We start from the raw sequence: 13,597 nt of genomic DNA on the forward strand, positions 1-13,597 counted from the left end.
AATAAAAAAATTAAATTAGTTTTAAATTTTATTATGATTTTAAATTAAATTTTAAATATGAATGATTTATTTGAATTTTTTCGAGTAAAAAAATATGATTTTATCCTCAAATTTAGTTTACTAAATGGTTTCATTTATTGAGCAGAAATTTCGTTCCTAATTACATTTAGAGTATTGAAAGTGAAAAATGCAAAATATGATAAAATTAGAGATTTTACAAGGTTTGAGTAGAATTGAAAATGGTTAAAAAAATCGGTGGTTTTTGAATCATTTTGCCTTGATAAAAGTAATTTTTTTAGATGTTATAATATATAAAATAATTAAATATCATAAATATTTGTACCAAAAAATAATAACCTAACAGATAAAAATAATTTACTTAAACAAAAAATTTAGTTAAATTATCATAATGTTTATAAATTAAAATAATTGTTAGATATTAAATCTCTTAATGCATTTGTGAAAGAAGTTGAACACACGAATTTGGCAGTTTACTGTACAGTGGTGATACCATTTGAGATAATTAGAGAGAGTAATTTTTATAATTTTAATTTATATAGAATATAAAAATATCAGTTTCTAACATATAAAATTTAGGTATATTTTATAAAAATATTGTAATCTTTTAAAATTAAAGTAAGGAGGTGTTTTAAGTCTATTGGTTTTTCAATTAAAAATTCATGGTCAATCCAATAACATAATTGATCTAATATATTAATATACATATTATTTCAAACACCGTATTATTATTTTTAGACAGGTTCAAACACTAAATTAATAAATATTTCAAAATAAAATCCTCAACTCCTGGTTTCTATTCCCGCTAATTATTGTCAATATTTTTTTATAATTTGAAAGGAAAAGCGTTTATGCAAGGAATTGAACACACAATCAAACAGTTTGTTGTCCAATGCTTATGTTATTTGAATTATAATTCGAAATTATTATCGTCAATTTTGTTTGAGTTATCATTATTGTTGCTGCCTCAGCCCATATATCGTTGTTGTTGTTGTCGTTGTTATTGACACCGCTACTTGGATCATAAAATCCACACATAAAAAGCAATCCAAACATGAATCTTTATGTTTCATTTTTTCACACTAAAAAACTTAATAAAAGAGTTTGAAGAATCCTTATATTATGACTGATCCAAAACATCCTTTAGTGATTGCAATGATGGATGGTGGTGGACCTGGTGGTTGCGAGTGCGGATAATTGTTGAAGGAAAATAAATTTGTGGGATAAGATAATTTTTTAATGGGAGTTAGAGAGTCATGTGAATTTAAAAGATTTACTGCCTACAAAATTTTAAGTGTAAGTCTTTTTTTTTGAACTATTATAACATTTCATATAAAAATGTTACATTTTATAGCACATATTATTAAGTCAGAAGCTTTATCAGTAAAATTTTGCTAAGCAGAAAAATTAATACTAGAATAATTAAATAAAATTTAAGGGACAATATAAATTTTGGATGATAATAGGAGGAGAAAATTAGTACATAAAAGACTAGTGAAAAGTATTTAGATGAAAAACTAAGCTTAACCTATCAAAAAGCTTTTGTATATTTAATTGTTTATTTATGGTTAAACCTATTTTAAGGCCCCTAAACTATACAATTTTGGTTCATCCGGTTTTTTAACTTTTATTTGACTTTTTCAAATCCTTAAATTTTTATTTTTTGGTTCATCAGGTCCCTCAACTCTGCTTTGACTTTCTCAGCTCCCTAAACTTTTGTTTTTTGGTTTATTAGATCCTTAAAGGGAGATCCGTTTAAGGACTTAATGAAGTAAAAAAACAAAAGTATAAGGACCTAAGGAACCAAAAAACAAAAGTTTAGAGATCTGAAAAAACCAAATAAAAGTTGAAGGACATGATGAACCAAAAAAATAAAAGTTTAGGGACTTGAAGAAGCCAAATAAAAGTTGAAGAAACTAATGAACCAAAAATGTATAGTTCAGGGACCTTAAAAAATAGGTTTAGCCTTTATTTATCTAGTCCATCTTGAAAGTTTATTATTAGCTAAATCTATTTTGAGGTCCCTAAACTATACATTTTTGGTTTATTAGGTCCCTTAACTTCTATTTGACTTATTCGGGTGCTTAAATTTTCATTTTTTGGTTCATCAGGTCCTTCAACTTTTATTTGTCTTTCTCAAGTCCTTAATTATTTATTTTTTGGTTCATTGGGTTCTTAAATGGATCTTCGTTTAAGGACCTAATGAATCAAAAAACAAAAGTTTAAAGACCTGAGAAAGTCAGATAGAAGTTGAGGGACTTGATGAACCAAAAAAATGAAAATTTAAGGATTTGATAAAGCCAAATAAAAATTGAAGGACTTGATGAACCAAAAAATGAAAGTTTAAGGACTTTAAATGGATTTAGCCTTTATTATTCAATGAGTTTCTATGCCATCCAACTTTTGTTTAACAATTTTTTATGGACGAAAATTGTGAGCGTGTTGCTCAAATCATTGTTAAGCTAAAAAATTAATATTTTTCAAGCGGGAAATAATTAAAGAAGAATGTTGTTTTAAGTATGTGTCCATTTAGTCTTTGTAATATTTTTTATTGAATAAATTTTTGTATTAATAATTTTTTATTTGTATGGTCGCTCTTAAATTTGATGATATGATATATTTTGTCAATAAGTCGAGTAATTGAATATTTGAATTTGTTCTCACACACGTTTAACAACAAGTATAATGCATACTTTCTTTCAGTCCAAAAAAAATTTAAAAATTCAAAAACTAAATAGAAATCAAATTTTGAGCAAGATTAGATAAACAAAATATTAAAAAACAATAGCCTAAAGGAGAATTTAGCTTAAAAACTATTAACTGTAAGAAAATCAATTTTTTTGTGAACTAAAGCAAATCAATCGAACAAATTAAAATAAGTCGGCTAAATGATTTAAGGAAAATGTTATTTAATTTATCTTTTTTGAGTTATTTTATTGTGCCATCTATTAATTCGGTTAGCCGGATAGTTTGCTCACCTTACATAGAATTATTGAAACAAAGGGTCAACGCGCCCCCTAAACTTGTGACACAGCGTCATCTAATCCAATTTATACTTTTTTGAGCAACTAACCCCAAAACTCTTTATTTTTGGGTCAAATAACCCCATAATTATATTTTTAAAACGCGTAAAATACTAACCGGAGGTGAGGGATGCAAAAAAGTAATTAGATATTTCCCTAATTGTTGCAATATAGTGTAAATCTATTTTTTAAAATAAAAATATAAATTATGGGGTTATTTGATCCAAAAATAAAGAGTTTTGGGGTTAGTTGCTTAAAAAAGTATAAATGGAGTTAGATAACCTCGTGTCACAAGTTCAGGGAGCGACTTGATCCTTTATTCTAAAATTATTTTATATGTGTGTTTTTCTAAATTCTTCATTTCTTGGAAACGATTAATATAGTATAAAATAGCTTCATTTATATCCACAATTAAAGTAATGCTAATAATAATTAATTAAGTTCTTGATAATTTTCTCTTATTCCCCCAATCACGCGGCTTTCTTGAATTGTATAATATAACACTTTAGCACGTCAACTTTTTTTTTTAATTTTCATATATCTCATTTTCCTGTCTCAAACCAAATAATTTTGACTATTTATTTCTCCAATCTTCATCTTCTCCTGCCAAAAATTATTCAAAATGAAGTCCAAAAAAATTTCAGTTATGACGGTACTTTTTGTAATTGCTGTGGTTATAGCTCTCATGGTAGCATCAGCAGAAGCACAAAGGGGCGGCGGAGGCGGCGGTGGTAGAGGTGGAGGCGGCGGTGGAGGTGGTAGAGGCAGCACTGGCGGCAGAGTTGGTGGTGGTGGTGTTGTGGCAGGAACAGGCGGAGCTACTAGAAGTGGATCAAGCTCAGGTTCAGTAAGATTGGGTGTTGGTTCTATTATTGGATTCAGATTGTCTTTAATTTCTATTATTTTCTTATTTATTTAAAGGATGTGTGTATATTTGTTGTTTTATTTGGGGTAATTGATCCTGACCATCACTGAAGTTTCAAGTTTTTTCATTTCAGTCACTGAACTATTTTTTTTTCATTTTGATCATTGAACTTTAAATTTTTTTCATTTTGGTATTTCTGGCCAAAAATGCTTAGGTGGCAGCCAGAAGTTGACATGTGGCAACCCGATTTTGCTAGTTTTACTTTGAAAATTTAGCACAAATAAATAATTTTACTTTGAAAATGAGTTTTTTGGTCAAATTATGCATACATGACAAGTTTTTAGATGAAAAAAAATATATTCCGGCTGACACCTAAGCATTTTTGGCTGGAAAATATCAAAATGAAAAATAATGAAAGTTCAGTGATCAAAAAGAAAAAAAAAATAGTTCAGTGACTGAAATGAAAAAACTTGAAACTTCAGTGACCTTCAGAATCAATTACCCTTTTATTTGTAACTTATTACTTAGTTTTTATTATTTTTATTTCATTATAGAAGGAAAATATGTATCCACTGCAAAACTATTTCAATTTATTTTTGTTTTCTCGTTTTATTCACCAATCTGTTTTTTTTTTCCTGTCCAAATGATGATATATTGAAACTAAAATAAAGGACCGCAACAAATCTTCCAATCATAGTATATATATATATAAGGTTAATTGGTTAAAGAAAACTTGACCTTTCTTTTAATTTTCAACTCCACCCTGATATTGTAATTTTTTCAATTTTACCCTATTTCGCATTTTTAGTTTTCAATTGCACCCTGAAATAAAAAAACTTAAATAATTTTATTATTATAAGAATTAAAATATCTAAAATAAATATGCTGAAGGATCATTTCATACTTTTTTTCATATGGAAAAATTTCAATAAATCCATAAACTTAAAAAAGTTTCAAATAAATCCATAATTAAATCTTAATTATAATTCATTATTAATTTTTAATACACCTCACTCCGCTTTCATCGGACCTACCATCACCGGACCAATTGACCGAACTCCTCTTATCACCTACCATCGGAAACCACCGGAAAGCCATCTTCTCAATAAAATAAAATAAATAAATTAAATTTAAATTAAATTAATTAATTTTTTAAAAAAATTAACTTTTGGGAGGAGGAGCAGATGCTCCTCCGGCAAGGAGCAGCCGGAGGAGAAGCAGCTGCTCCTCCTCCCAAAATTTAAAAAAAAATAAATAAATTAATTTAAATTTAATTTATTTATTTTTATTTTATTGCGAAAATGGCTTTTTTGTATAATTTATAACTTTAAAAAGTATTTAGATTTTTTGATAAATATAAAGGATCTATTTTAAGTATTAGCCAAATAAAAAGAGTTCAATTGAATGCCTCAGGGTGCAATTGAAAACTAAAAATGCAAAATAGGGTAAAATTGAAAAACTGCAACGTCGGGGTGGAATTGAAAATCAAAACAAAGGTCAGGATTTTTTCAGCCTATTAGCTCATATATAAATATATTTCAGTAACTTTTTATGATATATTTTTTCTTTTGGAAAATTTACGAAATTGACATAATTAAACAATTAGGTTCAGATGCTCCAATAAAAATGTGATCTGATTGCTATTTACATCATGAAAATTTATGAAATTCTCAAGTCGGAACTTAATTATATTTATGAGAAAAATAAAAAAATATGACATATAATAATAGTGAGAAAATAAATTATTTATAGCTTACGGTTTATTAGACATGCCATATTTTAGTATTTAAAATTATATCATATATCATTATACAAATAATTAATTAATTTACAACTCATGAAAGATATCATCAATATAATGTTTTACCTGATAAAGTATTTATCATGTTTATATAAGGATATTATACTTTTACTTATCTAATTAGTTTAGCCTATTGATATGCATATTTTGTATAGCGTGTTCCAAGTATAATTGTTAGTAATATTTCATATTTTTGGAAGAAATTATGCTTGGAAAGTGTTTATTTTCTAGATTATTGTTTATGGAATAAAGTTTGAAGCGTTTGCATAGAGTTCAAATTTTTTCGGTGTTTTCTGAAAATTCTTGCCGGATTCTTTGATTTTGATGAATTTAGCAACTTGGCAAAATTGAAAAATTCGGAGAACTTCAAAACTCGGCAAGGAGGCTTTTGTCAACCTCGCTTGCTGGGTTACATAGTGTGACGGATGGCAAAATCTAACAATTGATGAGAATTTTCCTATAAATTAAAAGAGTCATAAACCCTATTCCTACTCGGACTTCGAATTATTTTTTTATATATATACATAATTTTTTTTACCAACACAATATGAGATAGAAAAACATTAAAATTGTACTTTTTTGATCTACACCGTTCACTTTGTAATGAACGGTAGATCGTGAACATGAACTTAAGGGAATCCTAATCCGTTAATGAGTATAAAACTTCTATTTAGTAATAAATTGAAAAGGATTTGTCTATCCCCGATCTGTGTTTTTATATATAGCATAGATATCGTATGGATTGTGATGTAAAAGTTGTTTCGGTGTCTCCTGATTTTAGAAGTTGCTGCCTTTTTCTCACAAAAGAAGAAGAAGAAGTTTTGTTGCTATTTTAAAAGGAAACCCTAATTCTGACGTTGAAATTGAATTCCCAATCGATTGAATTCAATTATGTTTGTCGTAATGGATTCGCATCATTCCGAATATACTTTGAGCGAGGAGCTTACTAATATCGATTTATCTCTAGTTTTCGAATCATCATCAGACTCTGAATCGCCTCTTGCCAAGAAGCCCAAGCTCGAGAATAGCTCCGACCAAGATTCCGATGACCACCAAGAGAAGAATGATCCGTACTACCAACACTATGATGTCCCAGTAATTTTCTATTTTCTATTTCTTGATTTTGATTTTTAAATTTTCTTGTTTTCTGAATTATTTTATAACGTGTTAGGGATTTCGTGCTCTCTATTTTGAGGACCAACCCCTATGGAGCAGATGGATGAAGCAGGGTACTTTGCTTGCTGTTGAAAAGTTCAATAATCTTGGCAAGGTTAACTCTTTTTCTTCATCTTAATACATTTTGTTATTGACATGCTAATCTGAAATTCAAGTTTAAACCATATTCAAATGCAGTATCCGAAGCTGAATTTAGTTGAAATTCAGAGGGCCACGCATTGGACTACTGCGTATTACGTAACCTTTCTTGCTAGAGAAGAGGGTTCTCCCATCATCCGCACTTATCGATCGCTGTTCTTCCATGCCGCCCGTAACCGCGTAAATGCCACTACTCAAGTTTTCTATATTAGATCAGCACCACCAATAAACCGTAAGTCATTTCAACCCATATTTGCTCTAATTTATTATTCCGTGACTTGAGAAATTTAGTCTTTGTGTTGAATCTATGTCATTTATACCAAGTATTATCTTCTTGCAGTATTGACTATACTTTTACGAATTGCCAGAACATAATAATTTGCTTATGGTATTTAAGTTTTTTGCATCACAGATCAAGGAAAGTAACTGTCCAAGATAGATTTGCTTTCTTAAATCGTTTAATAGGGGCTGGTTCTATTCCTGCTGAATGAACTGTAAAACTTTTAGTAGGATATTTTGCTGGGGTATCCATCCTTCGTAGTCAAATAATCGAAGGATACATTATCATATGCGGCGTACATATAATCTTAGCACAACTATCAATGTAGGTATTGATATATAAATTACTGATTCATCGACCGGTGATTCAAACTGAGTTTGGAAAATTAATCATCAAACGGGACCAGTCCAAATCTGTTGGTTTCATAAATGCTCGGTTTGGTTTTGGTTTGAAAACTTTATATCAACATAGTTGGTTTGGGTTAGCATACACTTACTCCCCTAATTAGTGCAGATTGAGTATCTGGCTTCTTTCCATGTGTTGCTACTTGCTATGAGTGAGGTTCTATGGAGTTTTTCTGCTATTGGGCTGTTGTGGCATGCCATTGATAGATCATTTAGGTTGGTTACATTGTTATAATTGGAAGTAATATGAATCCTTGGCCATCCATTTATAGAGAATTTTTTAGCGGAAATCTTGTCCGGATATGTATTTAGCTCTTTTTTTATTTTGATTGTGCAAGCTTTCAGTATAAATTTCCTAAAGTACTGCAGTGATTGCATTTTCAGAAGTTGGTTACTGTTTTCTTAGTTTTGGTGGGCTTGCATTTTTGTAGTTTCTGTATATCATTTATGTTCTTTTTTTATCGGATCATTTATGTTAATCTTACTCTAATAGTGTCTTAAGATTTATTTTCTCACTTTTTCTTTAACTTTACTCTAATAGATCATCACTTTGGGATAATCCAGATGTAAAGCAAGTTGCATTGTAAATAAGATGTTTTCATTGGTTGAGAAATTAGTTCCTTTTGTTATTTTCAGATGATCAGGAGGAGAGTGATGACGGCGAGGAGGAAAGTGATGATGATGAGACAGTGGACAGAAGCAGCATCATGATGGAAGGAGGAGCAGCATCGCCGGCAGCGTGAAGGCAGAAACAGCAGCGGTATGATAGCAGTAGCGGTGGTGGTAGCAGTGGCGACAATTTCATTGATTGAGAAATTAGTTCCTTTTGTTATAAGTAATTAAATTTATTATTAATGGCTTTTCTCTTTATGTTCATAAAATCAACGTAGTTTCAAATTTATATAATCTGACTAGTAGATTTTGAATATAATTCATTATATAAATTATAAATTTTGTGATTTAATTAAATTATGCATATTGTGCACTAAATTTTGGAGTTTTATATGATTGTAATTATAGAATGTATCATTAAGTATTTCATAGTTTTAAATTTGTGTTTTTTAGTTTCACGTAAATATTTATTTTATGAATACTACAAAATTATAAAATGGGAATGAATACAATATTTCCTAAAGCTTTTTCATCTTCAGTGTAATTTTATTTCTTTCTTAGTTAGATTTAAACCCACTTTATTTGTTTGATTTTCTGATTTTATTTTCTTTTACATTGTTATTATTTCTATTATAAATTTAAATTTTTACTCGAATGATTAGAAAAAATAGACAAATAATTATGCGGAGGAGTGATTAATGTTTTAATATTAAACTACATCTTTTGTGATTATATGATAATCCGGATTATATTTTTTTAGATTTAATCATAATATTTTACATCATAAATTTATTTTTAGAAAGATCGTAACATTATTAAATTTTTATTTTAAGAACTAATATGGATAAATTTTGTGTGGAGTAATACATAAACGTAATCTCGGACTATGAAAATTTCATCCCCGTTTGGGTGTTTTTTTCCCTCTTTACGGGTGACTATATCACATAGTTGATTTATTATTATGTAGAGTGTTTTAAGTTTTCATAAGAGGGGCCTCCCAATCGGCCCCTCTAACTCCTATTTTCGGTAGATAATTCGGGAAGTCTCCTCCAGCATCAGGTATGATTACACTAAACTATTATTTTATTTAAAAAAATAAATAAACAGGTATGATATGGTGGGGAATTTTTCTGGATAGTTTTTCAATCTACGCTACTACATGGTGCAATAAACTCACAAGGTACTACTATAGTATCATATCATTTCTACCAATGGTACGTGTCTTGTTCATCTTCAATATTGTCAATTTATTTTATCGTTCTACCGTTTGTTTAACAAATTATTTAAACTTTGGTTTATCTAAATTTGTTAAATGGATGTGTATTTGAATGGCTCATATAGTAGCTACAAAGTCCACATATTGTTATTTGTTTAAAAAAATGGCTCATTTCCTTTCTGAGATGGTCATTCTTCTATATTTTTACATATTGTTATCTCTGACAAAAAAAAAACTATAAACCAAATTGTAAGTTTTTTAATATCAAACCGATTGACTTTTAACCAAAATTTGTCAGTTGGTTCAATTCTGTGTCGGTTCAGTGTATTAGTTTGGGCTTTTTGATGGGTCTTAAAATGGACATTTAATTTGGGCTTTTTTCACAAATCCCTCAAAACAGGGTCTAGTATATGTTAGTGAGATATAAATTTATTTGTGCAAAAATCTCTCAAAAACAATTTTTTTTAACAAATTCTTCATAATCCAAAAAAAAAGTAGATTTATAATAAAACAGGACAAGTTTAATATTAAAATTACAATTTTTAATTTAAATATACTAATATTATTAAAAAAAACAATATTTATCACTTGATAATAAATAAAAAAGCATTAAGAATTATAAAATATAATATTAATGACATTTATTATATTTTATATGCCAAATGATATTATTTCATATAGTATAATTTCAAAAAGAGTGTAACTTAAAATTGTTGTAACTATTCAAACAAATAATAAAATAATTAGATTATTTATTCAAACAGTTTGTGCCAAATTAGAACAAACTACCACTAGAAATAATCTGGCTGAGTTGCTGACTAGGTCGCTCTCTTTAAAGTGTTTCGCGGTTTTGCCAGAGGTGTAAGACAACCTATCAACCACGTCGTCCCAGAGATAAGATATCACTCAAATTTGAATACGATGACCACTGCACTATGTATTATTGTTCGAAGTAAACCACCAATATTGCTAAAAACATTGTAATAAATAATCAGGACAAGCTATTCGTATTTTCTTAACTCAGACAGAATTCTGGTTTTCGTTGTGTGTTTTGACAACAATTTAAATAGCCATAAATACGAAATCCACTTACATAGAAAATGTTGCCATTATTAAATAAGTTAGACGAGTTATAAAATAAAAGGTCAATGCACTTTTTGAATTCAATCAAAATCTTGACAAATTTAATTTTTAACTTATTAATATTAAGTTCGGGTTTTTAAAACCGTATGTAAATCAAATTAATAATTTCATCCAACACCTCTTTAATTTGTCTTAGAATAATATTCAAAATATAAAATGATTTATTTCCTTACTAAAACTAAGGTTACAGACTTATTGTTTAGAGCTGCAGGTAATTAATTAATACTATAAACAAACATCCTTTCTAATATTAGAATAAGTTTACACATGCAAGTAAAAAACTACAATAGTTTAGGCTTCATTTAACCTTTAAATGTAGGGCTGAGTATGAAATACCTAAAAAGGAGTTTGGTTCACATTACTATATCACATTTAATTTTTCACCTTTTTACCTACTTTAAATGTAGGGCTGAGTATATGAAATACCTAATATAGAAGTTTGGTTCACATTAGTGTATTACAATTGTTTTCCGAAAATCCCATAAATTTAAAAGTCCTAATTACTTAAAAACCACCCACTTTATAACTTTTTTTCATTTATACCATAACTTAGGAAAATTTTCAATTGTACCCTATTTTCAATTTTTATGTTTCGTTTGTACCCCAAAAATAAACTTTTTGATAGTTTAATTAATTTAAACATGAAAATATGAAAAACAAGATATATAAATGATTATTATTAACGTTTAATTAGAATATAGGTTAAACATGAAGGACTAATTTAAACTCTTTTTTTTTAAAAAAAAATAGGTCAATTCAACTCATTAGGGTAGAGATGAAACATAAAAATCAAAAATAGGGTACAATTGAAAATTTTCCTAAATCATAGTATAGATGAAAACAAAATTACAAGGCGGGTGGTTTTTAATTAATTAGGCCAATTTAAAATAAATATATTTTAATTAAAAAGAGATACTATAACATCTCATTGCTACATATGTATAATATGTGGTAAATGTGTTTGACCTGTTTGTTGCCCTTCGACCACACGTCGGCCAGCGATTTGGTGATCTACGATCAACATACCTGACTTCTAAACATGCATTAAAGTACATTATCACAAATTATGTTTAAACGGCCATGACTCTAAAATTAGCTACCTCCCACCAACACTGGTCGACGTTGGCGCCCATGAACAGCCACAATCAGTTTCGTTTGATTCGATTTATTATTAAAAAAATATGAACAAATTATAATACTTATATCTATTTAAAATTATATTTAATTTCCGTAAACTACTCATGCTTAATTTATTTTGAAACTTTACTTCAATTATACTGCTTTTATAAATATATATTTTTGGCGATTTTATACAGGTTTATTAATTTAAATTTTAAAATTAGGCTAATATTTTAAAGTGAATTTTATATGTTAAAATAGTATCTATCCTAAAAAGTTTTAATATATCCTAAAAAGTTACTAGACATTCTAAATAGGGGTGTGCATCGGTCGGTTCGGTTCGGTTCGGTAGTGAAACCTTGAAAACCGACTATGCCGATTAATCAGAAAATTAAAAACCAAATTGCCTATTTTTTTTCCAAAAACCGATTGATTTATAACCGAATTTTACTGGTCGGTTCGATTTGATTTCGGTTCGGTAGTTCGATTTGGGCCTTATTGAAAGCCCATTTGAAAATGAAAAAATTTACAATTAACTTATACAAAATTATATAAATGCCCAAAAATTACAGGCAATAAAATGTCCCCCAAAAACCCAATTAACCTATATCCCATACATACATTTGAATCCCTCTAATTACAGCAATCAGATGTCAACTTAGCAATACATATTGCTTACAGATTGTACAAAAATTAGGCCCTTAACAGAATGTACAAAAATTTATACAGATTCATTAAGCAAAGCAAAAAAATAGGCGAATGAATCTTGTATTGTATTTTCCTCCAAGCAGAGTCAGCTCAGTTCAGAAGAAAGCTGTGAAGAATGATTAAAACACAATACAGCAAACAAAACGAGTATAAGTATTTACAAGTTAGAAGTTAGGATTTAGGAGAAATACAAATTGTTAAAATTTGAAAACCAGAAGGAATTTTTAAAAAATGGGCTCAGAAATTTGTTTATCTTTCATTTGTAAAGCGATCAAATGACATGGTGGCTCAAAAGGTGCCAAAAACATCATATCAAAAATTGAAGGCTTTACAAAATCTGAATGTGGTGGAAGCTTCATCACTGCCCAAAAAATAGTTTAAAATAGTTTACAAAAAGTTAAAAAAATAAAAAGACTAAAAGCAGTTTAAAAGTTAAATAACAGGTTCAATATAGAAGCTTGAAAGTTTCAAACCATAAGTTAAACAGTTTCAAAGTAGCTTGAATCATATGAAGAGAAATAGAAGGAGTAGAAATATCAAAGTCATAAACATTTGAAAATCAATAGAAATATCAAAGTTAGAAAATCATACTTGCTGCAGTTGCAGACAAAGTCAACAGCCAGCATTTGCTATGCTTCCACCACCACATTCTTATCAGAATTCAGAAGGGACAGGGACAGAAATGATCATTAGATCACTTTCAAATCTGAAGGGACAGGGACAAAAATTGATCCTTAGATCACTTTCACTTCTTAAGGGACAGGGACCATGCATTTCTGCTTCCACCATAAGGTCCAAACACTTCATGTGTTTCCAAAAAACAAAAAATCAGCATTTTCCTTGCATAATTCAAATTGCAGGTGGACCAACATTTGGCAACTCTGGATTGACAAAGAAAAGTATAAAAGTTCAGAACAAATAAGTGAAAATAAATGTAAATAATTAAAACCAAAATACAAAGGAAAGAGTGCATAACCTTTTTCAAAGGAGTCCAATTCATCCAAGCATTCTTCAACTGCAAGAGGGGCCTTACAAGCTCTTAGCCAATTTTGTGTGCAGATTAAAGCCTCCACCAATTTAGGAGTTAATGAACT

General features: G+C 28.9%; 1 protein-coding gene across 1 annotated transcript; it reads left to right on the top strand.

Annotated features, from left to right (window-relative positions):
- The first annotated feature begins 6,453 nt into the window (after nucleotides 1-6,453).
- Nucleotides 6,454-8,674, top strand: LOC126659560 (uncharacterized). The gene is made up of 4 exons (XM_050352860.2): nucleotides 6,454-6,802; nucleotides 6,879-6,977; nucleotides 7,061-7,253; nucleotides 8,342-8,674. Exons 1-4 carry the CDS (start codon nucleotides 6,599-6,601, stop codon nucleotides 8,446-8,448), a joined length of 603 nt encoding a protein of 200 aa, XP_050208817.1. The 5' UTR covers nucleotides 6,454-6,598; the 3' UTR covers nucleotides 8,449-8,674.
- The last annotated feature ends 4,923 nt before the right edge of the window (nucleotides 8,675-13,597 follow it).

This window comes from Mercurialis annua, linkage group LG8 (assembly GCF_937616625.2).
Source record: "Mercurialis annua linkage group LG8, ddMerAnnu1.2, whole genome shotgun sequence".
Taxonomy (NCBI): domain Eukaryota; kingdom Viridiplantae; phylum Streptophyta; class Magnoliopsida; order Malpighiales; family Euphorbiaceae; genus Mercurialis; species Mercurialis annua.

Bases quoted from the DNA above. Each gene is read 5' to 3' on its own strand.
- LOC126659560 (XM_050352860.2), top strand. From the start codon at position 6,599: ATGTTTGTCGTAATGGATTCGCATCATTCCGAATATACTTTGAGCGAG. The intron at 6,803-6,878 runs GTAATTTTCTAT...ATAACGTGTTAG, and splicing joins ACCAACACTATGATGTCCCA to GGATTTCGTGCTCTCTATTT. The intron at 7,254-8,341 runs GTAAGTCATTTC...TGTTATTTTCAG, and splicing joins ATCAGCACCACCAATAAACC to ATGATCAGGAGGAGAGTGAT.